This window comes from Anoplophora glabripennis, unplaced genomic scaffold, assembly GCF_000390285.2.
Source record: "Anoplophora glabripennis isolate ALB-LARVAE unplaced genomic scaffold, Agla_2.0 scaffold451, whole genome shotgun sequence".
NCBI classification, from domain to species: Eukaryota; Metazoa; Arthropoda; class Insecta; order Coleoptera; family Cerambycidae; genus Anoplophora; species Anoplophora glabripennis.
Genome location: NW_019416652.1, coordinates 261,773 through 284,821, shown reverse-complemented (window position 1 = coordinate 284,821; position 23,049 = coordinate 261,773). Strand labels below are relative to the sequence as shown.

At 31.3% G+C, this 23,049-nt stretch overlaps 1 protein-coding gene across 3 annotated transcripts in view; it reads right to left on the bottom strand.

Moving 5' to 3' along the window:
• The window catches only part of LOC108909678 (potassium voltage-gated channel protein Shab), a 193,582-nt gene that overhangs the window by 44,646 nt on the left and 125,887 nt on the right, over positions 1 to 23,049 (bottom strand). For all 3 annotated transcript variants that reach the window (XM_018714076.1, XM_023455165.1, XM_018714075.1), the window contains exon 5: positions 14,203 to 14,292. In XM_018714076.1, coding sequence (XP_018569592.1) covers positions 14,203 to 14,292 — 90 coding nt within the window. The remainder of the gene's footprint in view (positions 1 to 14,202; positions 14,293 to 23,049) is intronic.

Sequence of the window (23,049 nt, the reverse complement as noted above, 5' to 3'; positions counted from 1 at the left end):
TGCCACCAGATAAACGGAAAGTAACTAATGCTAAAATAATTTATACCAGAGGAATGTAGACTCATAGGGCGAAAGTAGAAAAAGAACAAACACATTTTTGGGATGTATTTGCCTTTGTTCCTTTAGCATCATCTAAGTACTATATAAAAATGGACAGTGTGAAACGTTTTCTTTAGCATGTATGTGTGGAGTTGAAATATCTATTTATGTAGGAATTATATCTTGTTCTAAAAAAGTGCAAAAAGTATAATTAAAAAACATGCAGTAAAATTTATGCAAGTGACTAAAGCCAGCGTAAACAACTGAATGGTAGAGATTTTCAATAAACCTTTAAAATTATCAACAATTTTACCAATGCACAGCTTTCGCAGCTCAACTGACATTACAATATTTTTCTGAAATTATCTAAAATGGATGAATCCACAAAAAAAAGAAATATCAGAATGACAGTTCTCACAATTTCAAGAGTAATTATAATAATGCTTAGTTAAATATGTAATTTTTGAATTTTGTAAATTCTTCTATTTTATACCCAATAGATACCAACTTAATAAACTTCATAAAAAATAAACAGTTATGTTTTCCCTAGAATTAAATTCAGTATCAATTTCAAGATAAATTAGTATAATATTAATGTCTTCAATTAAAATAATGTAATAATAAGCTCGTTAGTAGTTTTATTATTGTGACAACAAATGAAATGGTTCCAAATCAAACTAAATTTTCGGATATAGCAAAATATGGAATGATAATACCCAAGAACAATTTCCACCCAACTAGAAATGACAACTTGTTTTAAGTATATGTACTTGTATTTTTTCATCTGTTCTAGGGATATCCAACTTTGAAAATTGCTGGTGCTTAAAACCCCACGTCTGTTGGTGAATCCTGAAACAGTTGAAAATTTTAATAGGTAGTGAATTCGTTCTAACTTCTCTATACACACAGCTAAAGCGGATTGGGTGCTTACGCTTCTTTCAAGTTAGTGTTGGATTTATGAAATAGATAGAAAGTAGCAAATTATTGAAATTATTCAGCTCACCGAGTGAATCTGAAAAAGAAGCCTTCGAAATCTTAGAATTTCACCCCACTTAACATACTGACTGGTAATATGATGATTTCTGTTCTTAAGACTATCGAATAATGCATTTAGTAACTGATAAATAGTAACACCAATTACACAGGCCGACAAAATTTGACCGACCCTCTAACCCAGAAACCAGAATGTACTTTTCCGAAGAATTTTGGCGCACTGAATTCGAATCCGGGGAACAAATTTCTCAATTGGCTCTGGTTTTCGAGATATCCTAACCTAAAAGTGTCAAAATCGCGATTTTTTTACATATTTGAGGTTATGTTACATGGATAAGTATTTTTTTGCTAAAACCATTAATGGGGTCATAAAGTACTTAGGCCCGGTACTTTGAGTCTCGGTTAAAGCTTGATTAACTAATCAGGCGATTAAACTGTACATATTCTGATTTATTTTATAAAATATAATCACAGTTTAATCGCCTGATTAGTTAATCAAACCTTTCAAAGTACTGGGCCTTACTCTTAAAAACGCACTTAGATTTATACCGATATCATTTTTCATCTTTGAGAAATCGCATGTTGAGGTTTGATAGTTTGACTTATTTCTCAAATTTTGAGCACACAGCACACATAACACAGCACCACAAACCTAAACTCATCGACACCCGGATGTAGGGATCTTACATGTTTTTGGGGTCGGTGATCATAAATCAGAATTCCATAACGCTCTATCACGTCAAATTTTGCAATAAACTTAAAAAAAATTCTAAAAATTCGATATATGGCCGATATTTTACGCATTATATCAATCTGGAAATACATTTACACGCAAAAGAGGCTAATACGCTTAAATCCAAACTCATAAACCCTAAGCCCTAACCCTATGAGTTCGAGATTGAGCATATTAGTCTCTTCTGCGTGTAAATGTCCAGATTGATAAAATGCGTAAAATATGCAAATTTTGACGTGATAAAATATTTTGGAGTTCAAATTCGTGATCAGCGACCTCAAAAACATGTAAGATTATTACTTCCGGGTGCTGATGAATTTAGATTTGTGGTGCTGCGTTGTCAGTGTATTGAAAATTCGAGAAATAAGTCAAACTACTCGGGATAAATCCAAGTGCGTTTTAAAGGTAAGTATAGTACTTTAAGACCCCATCAATGGTTTTAGCAGAAAAATTTACTTTCCATGTAACATAACCTCAAATATGTCACAAAATCACGATTTTGGCACTTTTAGGTTAGAATATCTCGAAAATCAGAGCCAATTGAGATATTTGGACCTCGGATTTGAATTCAGCGCACCAAAATCCTTTGAGAAAGTATATTCGTGTTGTTGGATTAAAATCTTTTAGGGCCTGTGTTATTACCGTTCTATCTACAGTTGTGATCTAATAATTAACAGATAGTGTTCCGGTCGTTATTTGGCAAACATATTTTTATCTAAAATATTTTTCAGTGAAATTTAAAAGAGTCGTATTTTTTCAAGTTATATACAGGGTATACCTTAAATACCTGACCAAACTCTAGTGACGGATCAGATATTAACAATTCAACAAAAAAAGTTCCTGCAGTTTCCGGAATTTACGAAAAGAATAAATATCTACAAAAATGCTCCGTTAAAATTTCAAAGTTACTCACCTAGGAGAGGGACTAATTTTAGCACTCACATGTATTTCCTCCGTATAGTAATAAAATTTTGATTATGGACATATTTTTCGCAGAGTGCTTTTTTCTCGAGATTTACGAAAGTATCAAATAATCAATAGTGCTTATTTCTCGAGATTTTTGAGTCGCAAATTAAAAAAATCACATATATAACTTTCTGTTTTAAATTGTAAATTTGGATTAATGTTGACGCAGAATAGGAGTACCTACTGATTACACAGCCCCTCAAAAAAATCCTATGTATTTTTCGACGCTGAATCCAAATCCGATGTCAAAAAAATTCGTATACCACTTAAATTTTTGTGTAGAGGCAAACACATCCCTTAAATAGGGGTAAAGTTTTGAATATCAATATCATTACGGAAAGCAGTACGAACGGGTACTTTGCAACCCTCGTGCTCTCATTTAGCCTTCCGGACATAGATCTGCGTCATGAAAGCTTTTAGCTTGAGAATGCAATGGAGACATGGTGGAGGGTGAACACAGCCAAAGAACAATCACCGTAGAAGAGTGAATTACCCTCTGCTGGACGGAGTAGAGGAAGGTGTGGGAGAGCACTGCGCAATAGTCACAGTGCACTGAGCAGAACAGCACTCAACTGCTTTGCCCATACCCGCCTAAGGGGTGGAAACCACCCCTAAATTCACAAGAAGTACCTATTCGGAATATTTTTAAGATCGGAAATATGCACTCTGCCGTTTTTTAATCTGAGAGAAGGGAAATCTGCTAACGGTATTGACCAGGAAGACCAACCCTTAAAGCAGGTAAAGAACATTCCTCGATGAGTGGGAAACAGGAAGGCGCAGAAGGATATGGGAAGATTAATTTTTTTCAGTGCGGAATTTATCGAGCTCTCATGCACCTTCTGTTATCCCTTATCCAATCCTCGAACATTTGCTCCGCCTTATCTGCCTTAACCTTTTATCCGACCTCTGCGTTCTATACTTTAATTGGACACACTTTTTCTAACACACCTTCAAAATTCGATGTAAGAAATAACAACAGTCAACAAAATAAAAGAACAAAATAGTTAGTTTCCACCCCTTAGACACGGGCAAAACAGCTGAGGGCTGTTCTCCTCAGTGCACTGCGACCATTGCGTAGTAAATACAAGAAAAATTTGATCTCCCACATCCTCCACCACGTCCAGCAGAGGGTAGTTTTCACCCCTCTAGGGGGTTGGTTGGTCTGTGTTCACCATTCACCATGTCTCATTTACATTTCAAGACACAGATCTAGGTCCGGAATAGGGTTTGCAATCCCGCAGTCTTTTTTTTCCAGCTGGAAATTTGTGGTAAATTCACCTTTACAGCGGGATCCCGCTGTAATTCCCGCAAGAGATTTAAAAATATATTTATATATGAAAATAATAATGCTATTATTGTGGAATGTTTACATTTAATCAAATGATATATAAATAATTCTTGGTATTTAAAAATCAACAGATAAGCATTATATACATTAAAAACTATGTTTATTAACTAAGAATCAACAGAAATCAACGCATCAATAATATGTTACTTTTGTTATTTTTACATAGATATTATTATGTCTCTAGTTACTTAACGTACTTGTTGCTGATAAATTACTAAATTTATAAACATCTAGGTTAGGTTAATAATTTAATCGTAGTAACAATTTCTAAAAAAATATTTGCTAGATACATCGACAATATACTGCCCTACTTCGGAATATGACAGTTTAGAGAAAATTGCAAAGAGATATTAGGTATACTTCATTTGGCTGTCATTCATTTACTAATTAAGGTAATAACTTGATTTTTTCGGTAACGGCACACGAAAAACAAATATTTTTTAATGTATTTGAAGAATGTTAGAAAACATTGCAATTTCAATAAAAACACAGTCGAATATGTTGTTTTGTCTTAATAAATTTAAGGTTTTGCTAGGTAAAAATGCCGTATGTGCAGTATGTGCTACATTTTCAACAGAAATTAATGGAAGAACCAGAACATGTACATCCTATACATTATATTTTCGATGTTTTTGCAGGGTATTTTACAATTTTAATATATAGTGTTTCAAATAATATTTAATTGTTGTTTAATTTAAAACAACGCATGTAAACACATACGAATTTAATTTGTTAAAAACATCGTATTTCAACGCTTGTGCTAGAGAAGAAATCCGTATGTGGTCACATGCGGCGTTTATACTACGTACCTCTTAATGTAATAAGTCTGCTAAGTGACACAATATTAGAAATTTAAAATGTACAAATTTTTAAATTTAAAGAAACAAAAACGATATTTTTGATATTTATAGATGGGTAGTATAATGCGATATAGATTTCGAAAATGTAATTATCTCAATTTGTCACAAAACTGCATTTACGATCTTTTTCCGAAGTAGGGCAGTATAGTATAATTAAAGTAACATTCAAGAAGACAAAACTATTAGTTACATATAAAATTTCACTTTGTAAACACTTTTTTTCTCAAAAATAAACAAACGAATCAAGGAATTTGTTTGAATGATGCAAAGATCTGCCGATTTTAATCCTTTCCTTCGCTCGATTGATCGATGTTATCACGCAAACCAAACGGGGCGCTCGCGCGCGCCACGCGCAATGTCACTAAACGGACGTGTTCTATTCAAAAATTTCCCGCGCGGGAATTTCCGCGCAAATGCGGGAATTCCGCAGGTCTCATTGACATGCGGGAAATTGCTGGAATGCTGTAACGCGGAATGCGGGATTGCAAACCCTAGTCCGGAAGAGTATAGAAGTACAATAGGTGAACCCCTTCGTGGGAAGCCCTTGGCAGTAATAGAGAAGATATTGATATTTATAACTTTATCTCTATTTAAGGGATGTTTTTGGCTCTACACAAATATTTAAGGGGTATTCGAATTTTTTGAACTCGTATTCAGATTCAGCGTCGAAAAATACATAAGAATACCATGGTCAGTCATCCAGATCACAATGTTACATTTTAATAGCATACGTTGCAAATTATGAATAGTCAGTTTAAAAGTTTGTATATCCTTGTATAAACTGATTATCGATTGTTTTTAAACATACAAGCACAAATTTTTGGACTGTATTCTGTTTCACATATTTGCAGCATGTACCTACTATAATAAAATTGTAAAATCAATTTTTGTTCAAAATGGTGCAACCCACTAAAGCGATATATGACATTTCCATTTTTTTTGTTAGAATTTACATAATAGTTATGCTCATCTCCCTATTTTATCTTTTATTTCCATACACCTTGTTTTTTTTAATTTTGTGTTAAATGAAAACTAATTGGTTTGGCTATCGTATGGTTTATTGCTAATTAAATAAATATATTTTATATCGATTTACACCACTAACCCTAGGGGCTCGTTAGGCAAATTCTCTGAATGAATAATGGTTGTTATATCTCATTGAATAGATAATATTAAATAATTTAAAAGTAATAAAAGAGTCCAATTTTGTTCATACATTTAGTCAATTTATTACTTGATATAGTATAATAGTTTTAGTCTACCCTTTCGGAGAGAAATGTGATGAGATTTATCCATATAAAAGGAAGTATTATATGACATTTTGTCTACATCCGAAAATCCAGAAATCTTTCTTTTATAATAACCGAAATGTTTCTTAAGCAAAGCAATATAAATTTTCTGAATTGATAGAATGATATATTTTTTTATTTATTCAAGGCAGAGTAACTAAAATATTTGTCAAATTTTATTAGATTAAGAAAAAAACTTCATATAAACACGTGTCCACCAACACTAGGTTTTCGAGATATAGTACGTTAAAATTTAAGAAAAAATATGTTACATGTTCCAGGATTCATAGTTTTTTGAGACAAAAATGCAATGTATAATGCTATGAATTATGTACAGCTAGCTAGATATTTATTGTCACATAATCACAGTATCAAATAATCAATAGTATCTAATAATTAATTAATTAAATAAAATGTCATTTACAAGTTTTTTTTCATAAATTTTTCACACCCTGTGCGGTTGCGGGAACATACATATTTATATGTATTTGTATGTATTTATATGAACACTTTTTCGTAATTTATTATGTTACAAATAGTATATGTTATATTGGGATTAAGTGTTACTTTTGTGGCGAGCAAATTTTGTATTAGCCGAGCGGATGTAAAATTATGAGACAAAAAAGACACTTTTAATCTGAATAAAACATGCTATTTTTCTCCAACCGAAACCCCCCATTTAATTATTATTAATTTATGCTTTGAATTAACACTTTTAATCTAAGGATTAAGTGTCAACATTAGCTCCTTGGATTAAAAGTGAATACTTTTGTTGCTAAGATACCATTTTTTTTTCTCAGTTAGGAAAATGTCAACCTTAGAGACTTCTGACAGTCAAAAAATGTCATAGTTTTGTGACGGTTGGAGAAAAATACATTTTCCGTTGACAACGGGAATTTTTCCCAGGTCTTGAATTACAACGAAATATAATAGTGTACCTCTGCACTTAACTGTTATACTCAACAATAATTAGTAAATTAAATTATTATATAACATACTTCAATACCATATTACAGGATATTACAAATTAAATTGAAAGAATATAAAATATGCGTACGATATTTCATGTTTAATGTACTTCGAAAATAGTTACTCTTTTTGTTTTCGTAACTTGTTCATGATTTTTACATTAATCGTTTTGCATATGATAAAAGTAAAAGATGTTTCCAAAATATGAATGAAACAAAAACCTTGCATAAAAAATATATTGTTATGGAACGTACAGGATGTTATTGTGTTAATAAAGCTATAATATATATTTTTTACTTTGTTTATTCTCGTAGACTTTTTCTCAGAAGCGATTTCTCTCACAAGCAAAAAATTGTAAGATATCTTTGCTTCATTACCACGGTACAGGATGTTAAAATATCAATAATTTTTGTTTTTCTTGGATCTCCCACAGTTTTTGAGATGTGTAGCTCAAATTTGGAATTTAAATTGACTTAGATTACTTGCATCATTAGCCCTGCTATTAGTTGTCACGATCTACAGGGTGATACTTTTTTTGGGGTCGGGCCTCTTTTCAGCCCTCCAAACTTTCTTACGGTACGTCTTTTGAGCTACATATCTCTACTGTGAGAGACACAAAGAAAAAAATAGGAAAATTATAAAAAATTTAACACCCCGTAACGAAGCATTTACGGACATATGTTTATATGAACTTTTTTACTTAAAATCATGCGAGATCCACCCTTACAAAGACATACTATTATGAGACAGCCCGTATAAACTTATATATAAAATAAGTTGTGAAAAAATTAGACGACTGTCTAAGTTAAATAACAAACTTCTAACTAATATTAACAAGTTATATATAGTCCCATTTAAAACCGGAACACCTTAATAAAATTTTTATTTACAGGGCGATTTTGATAATTTTTTTAATTGTAGAGGGGAGAAAAGCGACTAAGTGTCATCCTTTTTATTCAAAAACCAAGGCCTACCAGATCATTTTTGGAAGATAAAAATTGAAGAAACCATATTAGCGATTTTTTTAGAAAAAATATGAGTACGCCGGTGAATTAAGCGCCCCTTAAAATGAGCCTATATTAAATTCCATAAAAAATATTGCACATTAATTATTCTACAGTCAAATTGCCAATTGTGCTGATCTTACTGATTTATATCTCTTCATCCACCCTTGAAATAAAAAGTGAAATACGACTGTATACGAAAACATTTATAATATTATAACATGACATACAGCCCGAGTCCTGTCATCTTGAAGTTTCTAATATGGTTTCTTCAATTTTCACCCCACAAAAATGATCTGGTAGTGGTAGGCGTTGGTTTTTGAATAAAAAGGATGGCACTTAGTCGCTTTTCTCCCATCTACAATTAAAAAAAATGGTCAAAATCGCCCTGTAAATAAAAATTTTATGAGGGTGTCACGGTTTCAAATGGATCACACTGTATACTATATATACAGGGTGTCACCTAACGAATGTTATCCAAATGATGTCGATTTAACCAAACTTGCTTAAACGAAAAATGTCGCAAAAAAAATACAGGGTGTTAAAGTTTTTTTTTATTTCTTGTTTTCTCCTCAGAACCCAGTTAACCGATTTGAACCGATCATCACTTCAAACACGAATTTTCAGTTAACCTCTGGTGCAAAATTATAGGAAATTTTATGTTGCTCTACCTGTAAGGCTGAATGGCCAAAATTATTTGGATTTCCTTCGGCAAGAACTTCCTGATGCTATCAAGCATTTCCAAACCGTCAAGGTGGTGACTTTCCTTGGTATGTAATATTCATTAGGTGACACCCTGTATGTATGTATATAATTTAATTTTAATTGTAAAAAACGAATAATTATTATTATTATTATTATTATTATTATTATTATTATTATTATTATTATTATTATTATTATTATTATTATTATTATTATTATTATTATTATTATTATTATTATTATTATTATTATTATTATTATTATTATTATTATTATTATTATTATTATTATTATTATTATTATTATTATTATTATTATTATTATTATTATTATTATTATTATTATTATTATTATTATTATTATTATTATTATTATTATTATTATTATTATTATTATTATTATTATTATTATTATTATTATTATTATTATTATTATTATTATTATTATTATTATTATTATTATTATTATTATTATTATTATTATTATTATTATTATTATTATTATTATTATTATTATTATTATTATTATTATTATTATTATTATTATTATTATTATTATTATTATTATTATTATTATTATTATTATTATTATTATTATTATTATTATTATTATTATTATTATTATTATTATTATTATTATTATTATTATTATTATTATTATTATTATTATTATTATTATTATTATTATTATTATTATTATTATTATTATTATTATTATTATTATTATTATTATTATTATTATTATTATTATTATTATTATTATTATTATTATTATTATTATTATTATTATTATTATTATTATTATTATTATTATTATTATTATTATTATTATTATTATTATTATTATTATTATTATTATTATTATTATTATTATTATTATTATTATTATTATTATTATTATTATTATTATTATTATTATTATTATTATTATTATTATTATTATTATTATTATTATTATTATTATTATTATTATTATTATTATTATTATTATTATTATTATTATTATTATTATTATTATTATTATTATTATTATTATTATTATTATTATTATTATTATTATTATTATTATTATTATTATTATTATTATTAATTTACAAACATTAATTCTTATTTTAACTCACTTTTACTAGTCTATGATGTATGTCCTCTTGCTTTTTGAGCTGCTGAGTATATTACTTCCTCCTGGTACTTGTTTAAGCCACTGAATATTTTACATCCACTAGGTATCTTGAATCCACTTATTTTACAATGTTTGGTAAACTACTCTACTACCAATTCTTCGAGATAAGCGCATTGAAAGTTGCATACTAATTCTTGTCTGCAATTTCTATCTCTAATTCGAATCTTTGACAGGTGCCAGTAAGCCAAGTTTTGTGGAGGTGTTTTCTTGATAACTTTCAATTGGACTTTCTCACCTCCTTTTGGGTTCTACTGTAGGTATATCTTTGGTGAACTTGTTTGTTTATTTTTATATAAATTGATCACTTTGTAATAGGTAATCTAAGTTTTTTAGGTTATTATTCACTACAATCAAATTTGCAGATTTATTTTGTTTTAGCAGCGTTTCAACTCGCCTGAAACTTGACTCAAACTACCCTGATTCTCAACTGACTTCAAGGCATTTCTCGCTGTCCTTAAATAAATTTAGGCCCAACAAATGACTATCATGGATTTTTCTGGCAATATTCTAGAAATTCTACACTATATGGAAACTTAATACCTACTGTCCTAATAACTACTTTTTGCAAATCTTACAACTATCTTTCTTCCATTCTTTTATTGAAACATTTCATAGTTTTTATATGTATATGACAGTCATCAAAATTTGCTTTCTTTTTTTTTAGCTTTATTGCAGAGTACCACTGTAATCTTTACTGAAAAGCTAGTTTGATGGTTTTGATATGGAAACTTTGGTTATTACATGCTGTATTAAGAAACATTTTGATATTTCCGATATCTAAAGTGCAATGTGGATTTTTTTCCAAATATTTGTGGAAATTAAATTCAACTCTATGCTTTGTGTTGCAGAAAGTGAGCTTGTATGTTTTTCACCTCTGAGCAAATTGTCCAATTAATATCCCTTTCAATTACAAAATAAGTAATTGTTTATATTCATCGTTAGCTGTCAACATTATTATTTAAATTTTTATTCAAAATAAACTTTCTTGTTATATTTTTTGCATGTACATGTATTATTTTAGCTCATTTATTTCATCTCCATGCGGGTTTTCTATAGATTTAACTTTTTGGGTATTAAATTCTGTCATTTGGGTTTTTTCGGTTTGACATTTCTCATTGTATCAAATTCTTATTTATTTACTGGTCCTGTATGTTCCAGCACAATATATCCGTTCATTTTAACATCAAATATGTCATCCAAATAGTTAGATCGTTCCTAGGTCGTCTCACCTATGGCATGCTGATAAAAACTAATGAGTTCGAAACCGGTCTATGTCTGTTGTTCAAGAATGATATTGGCTGTTTACTAGAGGTTGCGAGTATAATTCAATGCTGGATGGAGCTGTAGCCCACAGAGTAAGTTGCTTACCATTAATTAAAAAATCAAACGTGACAATATCACTCCTCACTTTCAATAGCCCTAACCTCACAAATTTTAAATAAGACTATGGACCAAATGACACAACTTTTATTTATTTTTTTATTTTATATTTTTATTTATTTAAAACTGTACATTCTTTTTGAGAAAATGGATTTAAACAATTAATTGTCCAGAACGGTCCCCTATCACTATTATTTATTAATATACTGTGTACGGCGGAAATAACTACTCTGTGGACTAATGTTCCGACCAGCAATATCTAATAAACAGCTAGTTCGGTTTTCGTACATTTTAATTCTCATCAATATGCTAGTTTTTAATTTAAATATCTTGTAAATACGATTTTCAGTTGTTTTTGCATTTAGTTCATGTTATTCTCCAGAGAAATTAGTTTTAGGAATTTGATCGACATTGTCAAACAATCTGTATAAAACGCGTCTTGATATTTCGTGGACATGGAACTACCACAGATTCTAGGTGTCAAAATAAGATGATTTGACTAAACTTACCTGATCTCTATACAATGTTTTAGTTGTTCCCAAATATTTGCAAAATGTCCAGTTTAATTGAAATTTGGTGTGCCAGTCCTTCTATTTACTCTTAACGTAGTAACTGAAGCAATTGTATTTACAGAAATTGGGAAAACTCCCGCATTCCTAATCAAATTAATTCATATTTTTTTTCAAGAGAGTTTAACTTTAGATCTTACTTTATCATAAATATTTCGTCAAGTTTTTCGCTATTATATTTTTATTAAGTATGCCTCATGATTATAATAATTTATTATTAAAAAATTCGGCTGAATTAATGCTCTTCAAATAAGAACAATCAAAGAGAATCAAATTTAATAGTCACAAGGTACCAATAATTTTAATTTTTTTTATTTTTTATTATTATTAAAAATGGATATTATTTCCAACATTTTTCGTGAAAGACTATTCGAATACAAGTTCCTGAACTACACAAAGCATTATTTCGTTTTTGATGATAACGCTGGCCAAGAAAAAAAAGTTATGTGAACTTTACATGCGGCATATAATTTCCTGTGTATTTTTGTCTCCTGAGCACGAATCCATAGTCTGTTTTGCTCCATCACCCTTCAGTTTTCCGTAAATCGCTGAATACCTTCAGAAAATCGCTAAAGTAAAATGGAGAAATTTAGGAAGTGACAAGATCTTAACACGTGGCACAAGTTTTCCGTTGTCAGAATTACTCCATAACCCTCTAGTCTTCAAAAAATCGCTGAAGATCTTCAGAAAAGAAAAAGGGCGAAAAAGTGACGAGATCTTGACATGCGAGATATAGTTTCCCGTGTATTTTTGTCTCCTGAACACGAATTCAGAGTCTGTTTTGCTTCATCACCCTTCAGTTTTCCGTAAATCGCTGAATACCTTCAGAAAATCGCTAAAAATCTTCAGTAAAATGGAGAAATTTAGGAAGTGACGAGATCTTAACACGTGACACGTTTTTCGACGTCATTTTATCTCCTGGATCCGAATCCGTTGTCAGAATTACTCCATAATCCTCTAGTCTTCATAAAATCGCTGAAGATATTCAGAAAAAGGACGAAATTTGCGAAGTGACGAGATCTTGATATGCGGCATACGGTTTTCCGTTTATTTTTGTCTCCTGAACACGAATCCGTAGTCTGTTTTGCTCCATCACCCTTCAGTTTTCCGTAAATCGCTGAATACCTTCAGAGAATCGCTAAAAATCTTCAGTAAAATGGAGAAAAGGAAGTGACGAGATCTTGACATACGGCATATGGAGCAAAACAGACTGTGGATTCGTGTTCAGGAGGCAAAAATACACAGGAAATCATATGCCGCATGTAAAGTTCATATAACTTTTTTTTTTCTTGGCCGGTCTTAATTAAGGTTTGTACCGAAAATGTTTTGATGATGACTAATAAAATAATTAAATACCCGAAAACCATTAGGAATGCAAAAAAAATGACAGGAGGAAAAGATATCAAGGAAACCCTTACTTTTATAATATAATAAGAACTGAAATTGAAAAATCACTTGAAAAAATATATGAGCAAATTTAATGTATTTTCTCATTTCCGTAAATGAAATTAAGAACCAAATTACTATGTCAGAAAATAATATCTCTGCACAAGTACTAGAATATCAAATTTGATTTAAATTGGACAAGATGTTTTAAATTTCGGATAAAGATAAATTGGTTAGTTAGACTGTCTTATTTCGACCCTAATATACGTTGCATTACGTACAATAATAATAGTCATGTTTCCCTATAAATAATATGTAAAATTCACTAAACACTTGGGATTATCACTAGATAAGTTATAAATAAATAAAAATAATATGAATAACTACCAGTATTTGAGATTGGCAGTCTAATTATCTAGAAAGACTCTAAATTAATGTTACATTAGTTAACAAAATTCAGAAAATTTATATGTTGTCTAATATTACAATAATTGTAATAATATTTATATGAAATAAATAATAAAGAGAAAGTGTAAGTAAGAAAGTGTAATATTTAACTAGTAAAACAATGTATAAATGTTAGTATATAGTGTCAAATTAATATTGATATATATTTTGGCTATACCTAACTGCGGTAATTATTTGAAACACAATTTGGTAAGTGCTCTCTTCTGAATGCTCATGCACAAACTGTCTATTAAGTATCTGTTCTGATTATTGAGGGTGACTGATAAGCAGAAGCAGTTTATATTAAGCATTACACTGAACAGAGTACATACTACCTTGGTAGTGCAAAAGCAACATTCGAATTCACTAGGAAATTCATCGAGTTTTTCGATCTTCTTCAAGGTATCAGATTTTTTGCTGTCAGCCTACAATACATATCGAGAAACAATAGCATACAACTTAATGCACATCAATTACGTACATGAACTCTATGCGTATACTCATTTTGATTTTTATACATTATTATTCAATAACTCCTTCTGAAACATGTTTGCATAACTAGAGAACGCTTAAAATTAGAATAATTTAATGTAATAAAACAATTTTAACAAAATCTGGTTTACAGCTGCTCTTTTATAATTATTTGTCTCAGCTTAGTCTTTTTAGTTATTTTCAGGTACCACTAGCTGAATATGCTAAATGAATAATAAAAATAATTATTACATATTTAGGTAATATCGGTTTAATAATAACGAATTATTCGCACATTTCTAATTCTATATTAGTGAGTCTCAATCATATCACTTGACAAGTGTTTTTGTACCCCACAGTTTGTATGAAATTTCAAATATATTCATAATTATACACGGTATTATCTTAGACTGTACCAAATAGAATAATTTCTACCGAATTTGGCATTTGTTAAATATGTTTTTAACATAAATATTCGTAAGCTTATAGTTAGGCCAGAGGGTATCACACTTCACCTAGATCCTTATCGTTCATGTATTTGCAAAACAATTACATTTTCTCAGCGTAAACTAAATTTAATTATACTTATGTATTCAAACATTCACGAGAAACTTTTCTTAATACATTAGATCGAATAAATTCAATATTTTTAATTTTAGAGAGATTTCATAATCTACCGATATATACATATTAACGCGCTTAGGTTACTGTTTCTCTAACAATTGACGTTTTTGAGGGCCCATTTACCGGACGAAAGGCTTCTCGATGTCGTGTCGCGCCGTTAGTCCTCTTCTATGTCGCCCTCTCCTTTTAATAGATCAAATATAACAAACTAATGCGGGATTAAGAATATTTTAAAACAAACTCCATCATCGATGGAAACGTTAAAATTGATATCTCCGAATCCGACAATCCCGCAGCGACATCGACAGTACAAAGATAGGCGTTTTTCTCTGTTTTATTAATGAATAAACATTAATTTAATCTGTTATATTGATTCCTGGAGTTATCCAGATTAAACCTGAATAACCCTGTATAGTAAATGACGTCAGTCATCAGTTTATGGGGGAAGTGGTGCAAAGGGGATCAGCAGTTTGTTGGCAGCCTACTCCTTTTGACGACTTTGATTCTACCTTGCCTTAGGTGAGCTTCACAGAGAATTACATAAGACAATTAATTGTTTAGTGCATTTCCCTAGTAAAACAGTTCGAGCACCGAGCACAATGATTCTCTCAGTAACGGTACAACGGAAAAGCTGTCAGTGTACAAGGTGTCCCTGGTTTATTCTGAAGATATTAAGAAAAGGCTGATTCAGTAAAAACAGTAGACACATGTATATTTCCATATACCTACCTATTATTACAATTTTACAAATAGAAGTTATGGAAGAACACCCTGAATATAATTTATAAAATACTCAAGGTAATGCAATGTCAGTTAAAATGTTGACTAGAAAAGTACAAGCCGGTATTAGCCATCTTAAACTTTCGCTCGTGCCTGCGGCATTCCCCGCCGGCTGATAAATATTTTTCTAAACATCGTGCATCATCATCATCTTAATCGTCATCGCCATCATCATCATTGTCATCAACGTTACCGTCATCAGCGCCATCGTCGTCATCGTCATCGACATTACCGTCATCGACATTACCGTCATCGTTATCGTCATTACCTCCATCGTCGTCGTCATTATTGTCATCATCGTCATTGTCCCACCGTCATCATTATCGTCGTCGTCCTCATCAACACTGTCATCGCCATCGTCATCATCATTGTCATCGTCATCATCATCGCCACCGCCATCGTCATAGTCCTCATCTTCGCCGTCGCCCCGCTTTCGCCCTCACCGTCGCCGTTGTCGTCGCCATCGCCATCACCATCACCATGATCACTATGATCACCATCATCACCATCATCACCACCATCATCATCTTCTTCCTCGTCATCATCGTCATCCTCATCATCATCATCCTTATTGTCATATTTATCTTCATCCTCATCCTCATCATCACCTTCAGCGTCAGTCTCATCAGCCATCATCATTTATCATCCGTCAGTATCATCAGTCATCATCATCAGTCATTATCAGTTATCTTCGTTAGGCATCATCATTCATCAGTGATCATCATTTATCATCAGTCATATGCCATAGAAGTGCCCAAAACACAAAACATCTACAAATTCCCATTTTTTCCTGTGGCACTGTTCTCGCATCAGTTTGTGATCTTTTGTTGTTATTTCAAATCATGTCCATTCCAATCGTTGGCTTTTTTTCCGGACCTGTCAAAGTAAAGTAGGCCAAACCCTATATCGACGCATTTCCCTTCAGAAGGGCTATTCATTTATGCTTAAAAAAATTAGTTAGTGCTATTTAAAAAAAATGTCGATGACGTCATAAGTTTATGAAACATCGCGCAAAAAAGGTTTAAGCAACGTGACAAAACGACAATTTCTATTTACTAATTGACGTGTTTTAGCGTTTTTGTGAAAACGTAACACAAAATAGAATACTATTTTTTTGCGTTACTTCTGGGACACACTGTATTTACTAATAAATATTCAAATTTCAGTTTGATCTGTAGTGTTGGAGTTTCCATGTGTCGTGTATCATAGGAATTGTTGTTCTCGTGGTTTTTTTTTACTGTTAGATTATTTTTTTAAGTACTATTGAAATCACAAACTTATATCTAAAACTACGTCAAGTTATAATTTGTAGTGTGGATAGTGTGTAGTGTCGTAAAGTGGGAAAAAGAAACTGGTGAATCAATTAGTTTTCACACATTTTCAAAAGATCCTCAGTTAAGAAAAAGTGGATTAGATGTTGGATGGTGCTATCGAAAATATGTTGTTAATCTTATTAACAAAGGAATTTGCAGTGAGCATTTTTATTAAAAGATTTCGAACATATACAGAGTGTTCCTTAATGATATGGGAATATTTAAGGGTGTGGTTCTACATGGAAAATTAATGATAGTTTGCTTCATAAACTATGGTCCAAAAGTATTCTGTTGCGGAAATACGAGATGTTAAAATTTTCAGAAAAAGAAGGAAATTAATAAATATTTTCGAAACCGCTTGAGATATTTCAGTGGTATTTAGTACGTAGTTATAGTTAATAAAGGGGCATGTTTTTCAATAAAAACATAATTTTTAGCTCTAACGGTGGCGTGCGTACGAGCACTGGCTTTTTTTGTACTACTGTCCTGGATATCTACTCAGAGTTTCAAGTCAATATATTCAATTGTTGCAGAGCTGCTTGTGTTTACGTAAACATTCGACAGTGAGTTTATCGATTTTCATTGTGTCTGATTTTGTTGAGCAAAGAATTTACATTAAATTTTATTTGCGGAATAAATATTCTGCCGCAAAAACGTTGAGGATGTTACAAAAGGCCTTTAGTGTTGTCGCAAAAAAATGTTTACAAGTGGTACAAAGACTTTAAAGAAGGCAGAGAAAGCGTTAAGGACGATAGCGTCCCGGACGTCCATCAACGTCAACTGATGAACAACACGTTAATCAAATCAAAGATTTTGTGCTGGAAAACCGTCGTTTAACAACAAGAGACCTTGTTGATAATGTTGGCATTTCAAAAGGTTCGGTAATTACCATTTTAAAGGATTTGTTGTTCCTTAGACGCGTTCAATCTCGTTTGGTTCCAAAAACTTTTTGGAAAAACAGCGTCGCGTTGTCAACATTGTGAAACAATGATTTTTGACTACCAAGACGTCATGAAACACATTATAACTGGAGACGAGACTTGGATCTACGCTTACGACCCGGAAACAACCGATCAATCAGGTGAATATCGTACAAATGGTGAAGCAAAACCGAAAAAAACATGCCAGACATTCAAAAATCAAGGTCATGTTGACAGTTTTCTTTGATTATCGTGGCGTAGTGCACTATGAATTTCTTCCAACCGGCCAAACTGTTAACAAGGAATATTATTTGAGTGTTATGCGTCGTTTGCGTGATGGTATTTGCCGCAAAATTCCGAAATTATGTACAGACAACTCTTGGTTTTTGTATCATGATAACGCACCGACTCACACAGCACTGATAATTCGAGACCATTTCGCCAAAAATTCAACTCATATCGTTCTGCGACCACCGTATTCGCCTGATTTTGCACTGAGTGACTTCTGGCTATTCCCTAAACTCAAAATACTACTCCGTGGAGACCGTTTCGACTCGATCGAGGAAATAAAAGACGGAAAGGCGGAAAACGACGAAAGCATTGAAGGGCATACCGGAAAAGGACTATTCAAACTGTTTCAAGAGTTAGCAAAAACGTTGGCATAAGTGCATTGTATCGGGTGGGGATTACTTTGAAGGCGACGTAATTGATTTGGAAGCATAAATAAAGATTTTTTATTTTTTGGACAACGCAAATGCAACGCAGTAGAAATAGATTTTTAATTAAGACTGTCAGGATAATAAGCATTTCTCTAACATATAGATTTAAGGAGCATGTTTGACTTTATTTCACTATTTGCTATAAACTTACAAATACTTATAGTACTGTTTAGTTCTAACCAAATATGTAGAAATATATTGTGTTCCTTACAAAAATATTGTTTTGATTAGAATACTTTATTATTGAATGTACTTAAATATCAATAAAACGAAAAACTGACATCAGTCACTTATAAATTTGCAAGTCAGAAAAATTAGATCAGTTTAATAATTGTGAATAATTTCAGAAGATGTTGTTGAATACACATATTCTAGAAATGTAGCATACACATTTAGTCATGCAAAATCTGCTTTGAAATTAATGCATTATTTTGATTAATTGTTAGAAGGTAAATATTTTGCATATATTTAGACACCATGTAGGTAACTATTGAACATAAAATTAAATAAATATTGTCAATAATATCACTCAGGTATAGGGGAAGTAACTATTGTTTAAAATGAACACTGAGTCTTTTTCAGAGAAATTATACCTTTATAATAATATCGACAATAAAGACTGCATATTATTCTCTCTACAAGAGCCTTCACCTATTCACCTTTTGTATCTGTAAAATGTATAAAACCATTTTAAATTGTGTTTCTTTAGCTATTCGCGTTTGATAGTCGAACAAAACATAATTGTAGATAAGGAAATTATATAGAGACAACATTCAACATTCCATTAAATAAATGCATTCTCGTCATGTATAAAATCGATTACTAACCCAAGTTGAAACAATTCTATTGTTATACATAAATATTAAAATTATAAATATGAAATTATCAATATTTTTAAAATATATAATGATTAGGTACGTTTGTATCTCAGAAATAAAATCAACATGATCTGATATTTGATAAATTACCCAGGCAGACAAAGAAACAAGTCGAAACCCAAGAGACCCACATATCTTTTCCGAATGAATTCAATGCGCTGAACAAGATACTGTACTCAAAATATTTCGAAGAAAAGTGAAATTTTTCGATAAAATTTTGTCCAAATATATAATTTATTTAGTATTTTGAGGTGCTTAGTACGCCGTCATTAGTAAAATTTACCCATGACCTGGATATTTCTCAGAAAATCCTCTATTTGGGTGAAAACTGGCCCAAATATGTGTCAGAACTGATTTTTTCCTTAATTTTGTCCAAATGTTTCATTTTTGTAGTATTTCGAGGCACTGAACACGATGCCATTAGTATAAAATTTACCCATGACCTCTAGATTTCTCAGAAAACTGACCCAAAACTGATTTTTTTTTAAGTTTTGTCCAAATATACAGGGAGTCCGGGAAAATGTGGGAAATCTCTAGGGTGTAAATAGAACATGAAAAGATGACCAGTTCCTATAAAAATTTTTCGTGTCTCTTATGTGTCTCTGGAGGACGCCGCTGGAAATCGTTTTTTTTTTAAATACCTTTTAAAGTACTTAATATTATTTAATAAAAATTTTATGTGATGGACACTTGTAAGGACCTCTTAAAATAGTGCCCTTGAAACATATTTAGCTTTTTTAGTATACCAGGGGCGGGCTAAGCTTTACAACTTAAAGCCTAAATTTTTAACACCCTGTATGATAAAGACTTTAAAATAATAAATCTGGGTAGCTTCAACCTATGATTAAAGAAAAAGTACTCTTGTTTATTGTCGATAAAATGAACCGTTTACGAGAAAAATAATAATAAACGAATTCATGTTTTATTTTTAATAAAAAGGGCCATAATTTCTATATTTTTTTCTCGACAACAAAGTGCGAAACGAAAGTCATTCAAAAAACAGAAAAGTTTCATTGTAAAATGTTTAATCCGAAAAAATACAAAATTTAAAAAAACGCAGTGGTGTACCAGGAGGCACTCTGTGAAGTCTGATACACTCGCGGGCACGACGAATTGAGGAGTGTTGTATTCGCCACAATAACCCAGCATTGTTCCTGAACACATCACAATGAAACTTGATTCTCTGTTCCTCCCTAGTGTCGACCAGAGTGGAATACACCAATTGTTTAAGGTGTTCCACAGGTAAAAATCCAGAGGCGTTAGGTCGAGAGATCGAGGAGGCCAGGCAATAGGTCCTCCTCGACCTATCCAACGGTTTGGATAGACGTTATTCAGGTGCTCCCGCACACCAACGCTGAACTGAGGTGGTGCCCCATCGTGCATGACGTATCCACATGTTACGGCGGGTTTCAATTGTTAAGTGTTCTATTAAATCGTGAAAAGCGTTCTGAAGAAACTCCAAATAAATTTGTCCATTCAATCGTTCCGGCAATATGAATGGACCAATAAAAAAATTGCCAATGATTCCTGCCCAGATGTTAATAGATTGGAACCGATGTTGATGATGCGAAACAATAGTGGCATGAAGATTTTCATCAGCCCATACTCGTACATGTGTGTTGTGTAAATTGATGATACCATTTTTGGAAAACCTTCATCCGTGAAAAGAATAGTGCTAATGAAGTTTACATTATTTCGTTGCTGAATGCTGATCCAATAGCCAGTTTGCAAACTACATTGTACGAGGAAAATCTTCAGGAATCAGTTCATGTATTTTTTGCAAATGGTATGGATATAACAGCTGTTCTTGAAGAACTTCACGTACTATTCTTTTCGATGTATTAAACTGTGTTGATAGTTTTCGAGTGCTCGTTGATGGAGTGTCTTCTACAGCAATTAAAATATTTTCCTTTAATTGCGGCTTACGTACGGTTCTTCTCAGACCAGCATAGTACAATTTTTTCCAAATTTTCCTACAAATATGAAGAAAGTCAATAATATATATTACCTTATTAACTGAAATCGCCCACCATTCTTTCTTAGACGTTGGTCAACTCATTGAAATGTCTTCTGGTTTGGCAGAGCACGATTAGAAAATCTGTCGTGATATTTGGCTCGTAAAGCATTGCAAGACTCAAGACCATTCATGAGATGCATATCTGCATTCTCAATAAACGTGTATTCCATATTTCAAAATTAATTCACAATTAATTTTACCAATTATTTTTCTCGTAAACGGTTCATTTGATCGACAATAAAAAAGAGTACCTTTTCTGTAGTCTAAGGTTGAAGCTACCCAGATTTATTATTTTAAAGTCTTTATCATACGCATGTTAAAAATTTAGGCATTAAGTTATAAAGCTTAGCCCGCCCCTTGTAAACTAAAAAAGCTAAATATGTTTCAAGGACACTATTTTAAGAGGTCCTTACTGTTCATCAAATAAAATTTTTAATAAATTATATTAAGTACTTTAAAAATTATTCAAGAAAAACCTATTTCCAGCGGCGTCCTTCAGGGACACATATCTCCGGAGGGAGGGCCCGTTACGAAAAAATTTTATAGGAACTTATTTTTCTTATTTTTTCATGTTCTATCTGCACCCAAGAGATTTCCCACATTTTCCCGGACACGATGTATAATTTTCGTAGTATTTTAGCCAATTTTCACCCAAATAGTGGATTTTCTGGAAAATATCGAGATCTTGGGTAAATTTTACTAATTATTGGCATCGTGTTCAACTCCTCAAAATACTACAAAAATTATATATTAGGACAGAACTTAAGAAAAAATCAGTTTTGACCCATATTTGGGCCAGTTTTCACCCAAATAGAAGTTTTTTTGAGAAATATCGAGATCATGTGTAAATTTTACTAGTGACAGCGCCTTAAAATTTTAAGAAAATGATAAATTTGGACAAAATTTAGGAAAAAATCAGTTTTGACCCATATTTGGGCGTTTTCACACAAAAATATCACTTTTCTCCGAAATTCATCAGAAAGTCATGAATTTTGACTATAAAATCGTGTTCAGCGCATCGAATTCCTTCGGAAATGATATCTGGGTCCCTTGGGTTTGGAAAAAAATAATTAAAGTTACTCGAAAATCCGTGACAGTTTCGAGTGTATGATATGACCAAATCACATCATTAAAAATTATTCTAATAACGTAATATTTAAATTTACCTTAAGATCATTTCTAAATCTATTTTGAAATGAAAATCCTTAAATTTGGTTCCAAAATCGCTATTGATAAAAACTATGTAAAATTATGCATAGTTTCAAAAGCGAAAGTGGAAAGTCATTCCAAATTACTTATTATTACTTAGGACTTATCATGAAAGTCAATTATCTCTAAGTGGTCGATGGAAGTGATAACTATTTAATGATTTTAACATTTTGTTTGATCAATAAATATTTTTTTATAATATAAAAACTAATTAAGATTAAATCATTCAACTATGTCAATAATCGATTTTA